General features: G+C 34.6%; 1 protein-coding gene and 1 long non-coding RNA gene across 7 annotated transcripts in view; one reads left to right on the plus strand and one right to left on the minus strand.

The window, feature by feature from the left end:
- The window catches only part of LOC107729380 (protein FAM13A), a 55701-nt gene that overhangs the window by 1159 nt on the left and 43539 nt on the right, over positions 1-11003 (plus strand). For all 6 annotated transcript variants that reach the window (XM_016539856.1, XM_016539858.1, XM_016539861.1 and 3 more), the window contains exons 2-3: positions 4399-4597; positions 6431-6640. In XM_016539856.1, the coding sequence (XP_016395342.1) occupies positions 4399-4597; positions 6431-6640 (409 nt within the window). The remainder of the gene's footprint in view (positions 1-4398; positions 4598-6430; positions 6641-11003) is intronic.
- On the minus strand, positions 4508-6457 carry LOC107729382 (uncharacterized). The gene is made up of 3 exons (XR_001638571.1): positions 6392-6457; positions 6069-6164; positions 4508-4584 (listed from the first exon to the last, which is right to left on the minus strand). It is a non-coding gene; the product is annotated as an uncharacterized LOC107729382 (long non-coding RNA).

Consider the following 11003-nt stretch of genomic DNA (forward strand, 5'->3'; position numbering starts at 1 on the left):
TCTCTTCATTAGAAATTAGCCTACTGATTGCCACCATTGATGGACAAATTTTTTTTTATAATATTAAAAATATCTGTATGACATTATATTCTGCAGTTCTTCCCTGTTGTACCGAATATCTATACTTTTCATATCGAAGTTAGAAATTCAAATACTGTGACAAAATTTATTTTGTAGGGTGCCACAAGTTTGTTAAAATTTCCAAAGGGTGCCGCAACTAAAAAAAGGTTGGGAAGCACTGCTCTAGGGTACTAATATGCACCTTTTAGGGTTAAATAAGGTACAAAGTCGTCCCTTATCAGAACTGCCCCAGTGACAAGCTGTTGTATCCCTAAAGATACAATTTTTGCACATTTTTCAGAGTGTTAGTGTTGTAAACTATGTGCTTGTGTTTCTATAATAGCAGAGAGGATCTGCAGCTGTTGCTAGCATGTGCTGCTACAACCAGTTGCTGTCAGGACCACACACAGCATGTGTGCGCGCATGCGTGAGATATGAATGAACATGCTGAGACTCGCTTTTTTACCCAACAGAGATGGAGTTAAAACCTGCATTATATATCCTAGCTTTTGTAGCAAAGTTTGGGGCTGTTATGATTTTTGTCAATGTTTTAAAGTCTCTTATGCTCATCAAGACTGCATTTATTTGATCAAAAATACAGCAAAAACACAGCTGTTTTCTATGTGAATATATTGTAAATGTAATTTATTCGTGTGATGCAAAGCTGAATTTTCAGTATAATTACTCCAGTCTTCAGTGTCACATGATCCTTCAGAAATCACTCTAATATTATTTTGCTGCTCAAGAAACATTTCAGCAATGTTGAAAACAGCATTTTTTGGAAACTGATACAATTTTTCAAGATTCTTTGATGAACAGAAGGTTCAAAAGAACAGCATTTCTTTGACATCTTCTGTAACATTATAAGTCAACCTTTATTTATATAGCGCTTTTCACAATGCAGATTGTGTCAAAGCAACTGTACAGCATTAATTAGGAAAATAGTATAAATGTCTCTACTGTCACTTTTGATCAATTTAAAAATTACTGGCCCTAAACGTTTAGTTTAGTTTTTGAGCTAACTTATCTAAACTCTTCAGCTAGAAATAATAAAGGATCTCATGTGATATGAGGGTTCACTGAGGTGTATTTTCCAGTCTAAGGTGGAGGGTTTGAAGATCCATTGACTTCCCAAAAGAGTCAAAGCAGGGGGGTGTCATTAAGTGATTAGGACTTTGTCTGAACCTGTAATGGAAACTTGCAGCACAAAGTTTTCTATTACTCTCATTGACTGAATAGCATGACTGTATGCTAACGCTTGGCTCTTCACATATGAAGTGTTGTGAGGACCCTGTGTGGGGTTGGGGTGATTTCATGGACATCTGTTCCTGTTGGTCTCTCATGAGTAGCTCAGACAGGCTTATGTTCTTAATAACTACTTGAGGAGCAAAATGCTAGAGACTTTAGCAAGAATATTCAGATATAAAGCTTCTATGCTAATAATTAGTCATCACTATTATTTTAAAGAAATGTATACTTTTATTCAGCAAAAACTGTTTTTAACATTGATAATCAGAAATGTTTCTTGAGCGGTAAATCAGCATATTGGAATGATTTCTGAAGGATCATGTGACACTGAAGACTGGAGTAATGATGCTGAAATTTCTGCTTTGCATCAAAAAATTACAGTTTAAAATATATTCAGAATTAAAATTGATAAAATAATTATTTTAAATTTATTTTAAAGTGTAATAACGTTTCACAATATTACAGTTTTTACTGTCGTTTTTGACCAGATAAATTCAACTTTGGTGAGCATAAGAGACTTCTTTCAAGAACATTAGAAAAATCCTACTTACCCCAAACTTAAAATGATATTGAATCATATATTATAATAATATAATAGCTATACTTTAATAATTAATAAATATTGATTTAAAAGTAACAATTTATAGCTCCTAATCTGCAGTTTTTCCCTATGTTCAGAGCAATCCGCCAGTAAGATGGGAGAGTTCCTGGCAGGCGCGGTGTGTCGGAAAGAAAATAAATTGTAAATAATAATAATTTAAAATGACAAATAAATATCAGTTTAATTTAGTTTTTCCCATCATTTTTAGCATGCTAACGGTTACCAGATAACTTTTGTTTAAAAAAAAAAATCATGTTTTTTATTTCTCTGTATATAAATATTATATAATATAATATGAACAAACTATAAACTAAAACTTAATAAAATCTATATATACATAAAAAAACATGTAACCTAATAAATACAACTTAATAACTACAATAATATATTAACAATAAAATAACACTGCTTATACTTTGGGTGTAATACCTAATAAACCTCTTCCCAGTTTAGCTTCAATTTATTGTAGTTTTCATGAAAGAAAATATTTACATATTGTAAATATTTGTTCACCATATCAGTATAACTTCCTGAATGCATAACATTCAAAGCTTTCTTCCTCTAATCCGTAACAAGCCCTGTTCTCTAGGCACAGCTGAGTTTGATATACTGTCAGCTTGAGTGTGTTTCCTCTCACCTGGTTACAGGTGCATGGCAACCTCTCCTGACGTAGACACACACACACGCTAGACTCCCTCCCTTCTGTTTTCTGCCACTGACAGATCCACTTACACCGGCAGTGGGAAAAGTCTCTGATATAAAGGGTGATATGGACTAGGGGTCTTCAAGATGCAGACGGTCAGAAATAATTACATTTTAAAATATATTCAAATAGAAAACAGTTCTTTTAAATTGTAATAATATTTCACAATATTACTGTTTTTAACAGTATTTTTAATTAAATAAATGCAGCGTTAATGGGCATTTCTGTTAAAAACATTTAAAAAATCTCACTGATTATGAAGCAAATTAGGCCTCAGTTTGTGTTTGTGAAGTGACACTGAAGCAGATCACCATTGATTCAGCTCAGATTATGCTGTCATGCCTTCAAAAATAAATGCACTTATACTGTATGGTACTCCTACTATTGGTATTTGAGCTGATTATGCATAGGCTATAGGATAAACGTGTTTACAATGTGGCCTGGGTCATGCACTGCTGAAAAAGGACATTTCGTACAGAACACCCAATTAGAAGATGCTCACATAATAGACTGTAGAGAACAGAATGAGCAGGCAATCTTCTCATTTACTGAAGTACAGCCTCTGAATATAATCCATTCTTGTGTTCTTTCCTTCATTTAGAAAGATGCTGTGTATCTCTGTGATTGTGACAACACACAGAATTAATTTTGATGGATGTTACTTTAAGATCTTCAATGAAAAAATGCTTTTTTGTTAAAATAGTGTCTGCATAAACTCTTTTCCACGATGCAACTGAATACGTTTATTGCATTAAAAAAATTACTGCAGAAAGATATTATATGTACATGCAGCCTTGCTCAAAAATCTCAAACTAGCCTAAAATGGTTTGCTGGTTTTAGCTAATTTAAGCTGATCTAGGTCTCCAGTCTTAGGCTGATTTAAGAGTTGTAAAATATTATATAAATATAAAAAAAATATTACATAACCCTTTAACAATTTACAATGGTAAACATACTCTCTGCTAAATTAAAATTTACTATTGTCCATCATATTACTTATCAATCTATGTTTTGAAAACTATTAAAATATGTATTTTTTTTTAATGATCAATAAAATAAATTGTAAATAATAATAATTTAAAATGACAAATAAATATCAGTTTAATTTAGTTTTCCCCATCATTTTTAGCATGCTAATGGTTACCAGATAACTTTTGTTTAAAAAAAAAATCATGTTTTTTATTTCTCTGTATATAAATATTATATAATATAATATGAACAAACTATAAACTAAAACTTAATAAAATCTATATATACATAAAAAAACATGTAACCTAATAAATACAACTTAATTCAAAATATTAACAAAAACTACAATAATATATTAACGAGTAAAATAACACTGCTTATACTTTGGGTGTAATACCTAATAAACCTCTTCCCAGTTTAGCTTCAATTTATTGTAGTTTTCATGAAAGAAAATATTTACATATTGTAAATATTTGTTCACCATATCAGTATAACTTCCTGAATGCATAACATTCAAAGCTTTCTTCCTCTAATCCGTAACAAGCCCTGTTCTCTAGGCACAGCTGAGTTTGATATACTGTCAGCTTGAGTGTGTTTCCTCTCACCTGGTTACAGGTGCATGGCAACCTCTCCTGACGTAGACACACACACACGCTAGACTCCCTCCCTTCTGTTTTCTGCCACTGACAGATCCACTTACACCGGCAGTGGGAAAAGTCTCTGATATAAAGGGTGATATGGACTAGGGGTCTTCAAGATGCAGACGGTCAGAACGGTGGATGTGGTTGACTGCTCCTTTCTCTTCTGCTTTTCCAAGCACAACAAGGCAGCTGTTCAGATAAAGGAGGACATGAAGAGGATGGTGCAGCTGCCCATGATCAAAGCCTCTCCGGCCACCGCCACAGCGGGGAAGAAGATCTTCGGCGTGTCCCTGCTGGAGTTGAGAGGTCTGGGACTTGTCAAGGACGGGGTTCCTGTGGTGGTCCGGAGCATGGTGGAGTATCTGGAAAAGCATGGTAAATGTTGCTCTCAGCTCACGTGTTAGACCTGATCGCGGTTGGTGTGAGAAATCTGATCTGGGGTGGGGACAATGATAAAGAATTAAAAGTAACCTGAGTATTTCTTTGGTGAACCATTATAATGCTTTAAGCAACTAACAGCACATCACATCCTGGCCTACTGCATTTTCACAAGGAAGAAATCATCAGTTGACTGATACAGGATTAAGAGTTACTGGGCAATTTATGATTTATGATTGTTTTCAGAGGTGCGGCAAATGTTATAGTAACAAATAGCAGAATACTTTGTTTAGCCCTTTTGAACTTTATAGGGAACGATTCCAGGGCAAACAGATAGAATATACCATAACATATTATATTATAATATAATATTATTCTTTTTTCTGTTTTGCTTTCTATTTTTATTTTGACATGACATGTTTTTTACTTAATATAAATAAAATAATTAAAAAATAAAATACAATAATTTAAATTTAAATTCCATTTATAAATCTATAACTTATATTTCTGTATTTTAGGTGCTGTGACTAGTCAACATTTATTTAAATATTTTTATATAATTTTAATTGCCTTACTTTACATTTTTAAAATACAAATATTTTTTGTAGTCATGAAAAAAATAGTAAAATGTTTTTTAGTTTATCTAAAACTTTTTCCTATTTATTTTAATTCTTATACATGCATTTTCTTATACATGAACTTCAAAGTTCAAACTTTTTCAAATCAATTGCATTTTCTCTTTTTGTGTGTGTGTGTGTGTGTGCTCCTTTTGAAGAATACTGTGGGTTCACTCAGTGCACTCTGACTATGTTGGCTGAAGTGAATGAACTGGCAAGCAGTGTGTTTTTCTACCTGCCAATAGTACATGTTGTCTAAGAACATAAAATCACAGCTTTTACTACTTTAGTGAATGGCTCCAAGCCTTTAGCTAACAAAGACCAAGCTGTGACTATTACAATTAGGTAACTGGGTACCGGATCAAGGTCAAACCAAATAAAAAAGGAAAGATGTGTGCACTCAAGTAGCAGCATGATTTCTAATCGTATTTCTGCAAAAGATTCTGTAATATTTATTTATTTACGGTAAAAATACCAAGTTTACCATTATACAGTCAGTAAAAAATTAAAAAAATGTATTTTAGGAAGCATTATTATTTGAAAACACAAAAGATAATAAAAAGCACTATAAATGTACAAAATGTACCAAAAAAGTTTTTCTTCCTACACAAGCCCACCTCTGTCCTCTAAAACTAATTTGTTAGTAAAGAACTGTGATTGACAACAACATGACAAAACTGCAAGGATGAAATAGAAAACAATATTATTTTACATAACAATACTGTTCAAAATATATTATATATTAATTTCACTTCCTATTGACAAATAACATCACTTGTGTTAGAATTTTCCCATTAAATCAACTTTCAATACTTAAAGACTAGAATTCACTGAACATTATTGTTTATTACCATATTTGTTCCAAACTGTAGTACATCCTGTACTCTGCAAATCTTTATCCCAGAAGCTGCAGTTGTACTTGTTTTCCTCTGGATGGTGCTATAACCCTTTAGAGAAGAAAATCACTTTACTGGGCCTTTGACATGTCAGCACGAAACAAGTGTGCAAGTATTTTACTTGAGCTTGATTTTTCTGTAGATTTTATGGCGTTCATCAAGTATCTTCTCAGATTTTTAAAAAAAGATTAGTTAGTTAGGCAATTGAGCTAAGAGAGTGGCATAACTACGTGCTGAAACCCTGAAATGTTGTTAGTTTTAACTACAAACGGACTTACAGAGCTTCATGTCTCTCTCATGGTGCCACGATCTGCCAGGTCTTCGTCTGGAGGGTCTGTTCAGAGTAAACGGCAGCGTCCGGACTGTGGATAACCTGCGGCAGAGGTTTGATGGTGGAGAAGAGGTGGATCTTCATCAGGATGCAGACGCCTGTGCTGTAGCCAGTTTACTGAAAAAGTTCTTGAGGGATCTACCTGAAGGTCTCATCCATCCCTCCATCCACAGTCCTCTCATTCAGCTGTACCAGGGTGAGTCAGCTTTAGTCTGCATGTATGGGTGGTGTGTTGTAGTACTTAAAACATCTGGGCTGGTAACTGAAAGATTGTAGGTTCAAACTTCGGAGCCCTTAAGGGTATGGAGGACGAAACCTGCAAAAACAATAAATAAATACACAAATAAATAAATAAATGTGTGCATAAATACACGTATTCTTGTTTAAATACATAAATAAATAATTAAACATGTGAAGAAAGTAGGCAAATAAATAAAATAAATTGGTGGGCAAATGGAAAATGTTTAAGGAAATGCAAAACTCATCCTAACTATTTTCCTTTGATCACTCATTTATTTCCTGAATGTAGTTCCACTTTTTTTCCCTCCTCTGCGCAACATGCTAACGAGAGGGTGTCAATTATGCAAGAATAGGCTGATCGTGTATGACACGCTTGAGCGTTTGCCTGCGCATGCGTATTAACTTCATCAGTCAAGGTGACTGATTATTTTATTATCTTACACTTTTTCATAGGGTTAGTTTTGTAGTTATAATCATGAGAGAGCTAAATCATAAAAGATTTTTAAGTGGCCAATGTAAAGATCAACTGAGATGTACCCTTGTGTATGTCACTAACTTGGTTCTCCCGCCATAAAGAGAGCGAGATTGCTGCAGATCGACTTGGTTGTAGAAGACTGTTTACTGACCATAAAAATGATCTTACACGTACCTAAACAACGAGCAGGTAAAACCATCCTAATAAACACTAGCTGCCATCAAAAGAACGAGCCCTTATTCCACGGATAAAGTGAATAATCTCACGATGACCATGGGATGCTGATATTACAGTTGTCTCTAGCTGGAAACTCAATCGGGTTACAAAAAATGACGTCAGGAAACGAAACTGGCCATTTCGTTGGGTCGTTTGTAAAGTCACAGATACTGTACGGACAATACAGCTCAGTTTTTTATGTATCTTGCTCTGTTGAACGGAAAAAGTGACTTTACGTAGGCCATACTGGATTAACATGCATTTCCTGTCAGCGGGAAAGGATTGTTTTCCCCATGCTGCGCCCCCAGCTATGACATGACCCCGACCAAGTCCATGGTTGACACCCTCTCATTAGCATGTTGTGCAGAGGAAAAATAAATGTGGAACTACATTCAGAAATAAATGAGTGATCAAAGGAAAATAAATAGGATGAGTTTAGCATTTCCTTAAACATTTTCCATTTGCCCACCAATTAATTTTTTTTATTTGCCTACTTTAATCACGTTTAATTATTTCTATATGTATTTAAACAAGAATTTGTGTATTTATACACACATTAATTTATTTGCATATTTATTTATTTATTTGTGTATTTATTTATTTATTGTTTTTGCAGGTTTCGTCCTCCATAGAAGTGTTTTTTTCTGTGGGCAACTGTTTAACTGTTGGGAATAAAAAAAAAAAATCAGAGTGTCTATTTACACTAAGTGCAAATAGCCCGCCTTGTTGGCAAAGGCTATTTACACTAATTACTCCCACCAACGTGTGATTGGGCTAGTCAACATTAGATCATCATTCGACAGATTCAGTGGCGCAGATGGTAAAGCGTATGTCGACCCATCTGCCTTTTGGCGAACTTTTTTTCTCCCTTTTCAAATTTCAAATCACATCAGAAAAGCATTTATTTTTAATAAAAATGAAGGAAATAATCAAAAAGTTGAAAATAAAGTATCGGGTAGGGTTGGTAGGTGTAGGGAGGGCTTTTGTCCCAATAAGGTGGCATGGCATCCATTTAATAATTTGAATTAAAATTAAAATTTACACTCAATAAGTTATTATTGCATACTGTTTTATAATGTACTACAATACTGAGGTGCAGATAATTGCCACTATTTGCAATAAGTAATTACCAGTTAAACATTTTCCATTTGCCCACCAATTAATTTTTTTTATTTGCCTACTTTAATCACGTTTAATTATTTCTATATGTATTTAAACAAGAATTTGTGTATTTATACACACATTAATTTATTTGCATATTTATTTATTTATTTATTTATTTGTGTATTTATTTATTTATTGTTTTTGCAGGTTTCGTCCTCCATATAAGGGGACATGGTGAGAGAAAAGATATGACATGGGAGGAAAAATGCAATTATACTTGAGAAGTAATCATTTTGACTTTCATCTGTATGCCTAATTATGAAGAAAACGCTAACGTTAAACGTTTCTTGTTTCGTCACACTCAGTTAAGAAATTATATCATGTTTTCAATTCAAAACGACCATATTTGAGGAAAAAAAAGTAGAGTAGTTTGTATCACTGGATATATTATCATTAGTTTAAAATGTTGTCAAATATTAAACATATTGCTACTTCCATCTTACCTCCCTCTCTTTCTCTTTCTTTATCTTACAAGATAAGGCAAATGTTTTGCATGCAAACGCAAAACCTTGAAAATATAATTTTCCCTCTCATATTTTTCCATCACCGTGTCCATTTATACTTACGCACGTTTTATATATATATATATATAATTAACAATATTTACATACGTTAATATTATAATGTGTTTAATTCATAATAGCAAAGTAGGTCAGCGGTTTAGTGCCAGTCAAACCCTGTTAAGCTGTTGATCAACTGAAATTATTTAGGTGAAGGTTATGGTTCTATCCTCATGAGTCATAGTCAGGATAAAGACTGAGCAGTGCAGCCTTAGTAGACTTTAGTGTAGACTATATCATAGTAAGTGCTTTAAATCATGATCTGTGTTTTCATACTGCCTGAAGAGCTCTAGACAAGATTTTGGCTTCTGAACGGTGTAAAAGATTAGATAGTGCTTTAATAAATTACATTATTTTGCTGGCTTACGTCCATTGGGTCCATTAAAATTGGAAAAAAATATTGAATTTGCAACTGTATCATCCCTTACTGACTTCTGCGACATGCAGAGAGGAGACTTTGCTTGATTAATGTTGTCTTGGTGTCAGAGATCAGATAAACACCTCAGTTTCATATTAAGGTGGCGTCCCAAAAAATAATTCCTGAAGGAATTACGTGAGCTGCTTTCTCCACAGACTTGTTTGCTGTAGTTTTTTTCTTGTTCTCCTTCACTGTCGGTGTCCCAATCTCCCTCTCATTGTGGCATGTGTGAGACTAAATATCCTGCGCAGATGGTGCATCTCAGATGCCAGAAAACAAGGATTAAAACAGACACATATTTGTATTGAGAATGTTATGTGTACATGCAGATACTGTACAGTTGCATAGTAATTTAAGATGAACTCTTGGATTTGATTTCAAACTCAGAACGAAAAAATAACCAATTGTTATTAAGTTGGCTTGAGAAAGCCAACTTACTGAAATCCGACTTAAACGTACAGTTATTATTATTATTATTATTCTGAGACTAAAATTTCTGACTCTAACTCCTCCTAGAGCTTTAACTCTACAAACTCCAAACTCAGCCCAGGGGCCGGTTGCATGAACTGTTTAGACTAGTCTTAAAAAGTTAGTCATCTAATTTTTTTTCTTCAAGACTGGTCATAACTTTTTTTAATTCAGTCATGAAAAGGTAGATTGTTCTTATTTGTATTGGAAAAGGAAGACTGATTACCCCTTGGCAACTGCTAGTTGGTCAAACTAGTTCTTAAGACACAGACTTAACATGGTGGCTAAGATTATGCTCTTCAGACTGATCTCACTTAGTGTGCTATATCTTTTCTAACTGATCGGACTAACGGTTTTCTTAAAAATGAAGATTAAAAATCATAAAAATCCCATAGACTTGCATTGATGGAATGTTCAAATGAGCCAAGACTATCTATCTATCTATCTATCTATCTATCTATCTATCTATCTATCTATCTTTATAGCAACACTCTAGCAACTAGCCAAATCAACCTAGCAACCACCCTCAGTACCCTAGCAATCCCAAAGCAACACCCTAGCAACCACTCCGGGTAGCCTAGCAACACCTTAGCAACCACCCCAAGTACCCTAGCAACCGCATAACAACACCCTAGCAGCCGCCAACGGTACCCTAGCAACGGCATACCAACATCTTAGCAACCACCCAGAGTACCCTAGCAACCACAAAGCAACACCCTAGCAACTTGCCCTGACACCCTAGCAACTGCATAGTAAGACTCTAGAAACCATCCTGGGTACCCTAGCAACCACATAGCAACACCATAGCAACCACCCGAGCACCCCTAGCAACTGCATAGCAACACCCTAGCAACCGACCCAGGTACCTTAGCAACTGCATAGCAACACCTTAGCAACTACCTAGAGTACCCTAGCAACTGCATAACAACACCTTAACAACCACCCAGGCACCCTAGCAACCGCATAGCAACACCCTAGCAACCACCCCGGGCACCCTAGCAACCACAAAGCAACACCC

Source organism: Sinocyclocheilus rhinocerous, unplaced genomic scaffold (genome assembly GCF_001515625.1).
Source record: "Sinocyclocheilus rhinocerous isolate Xijiao unplaced genomic scaffold, SAMN03320098_v1.1 scaffold1148, whole genome shotgun sequence".
NCBI classification, from domain to species: Eukaryota; Metazoa; Chordata; class Actinopteri; order Cypriniformes; family Cyprinidae; genus Sinocyclocheilus; species Sinocyclocheilus rhinocerous.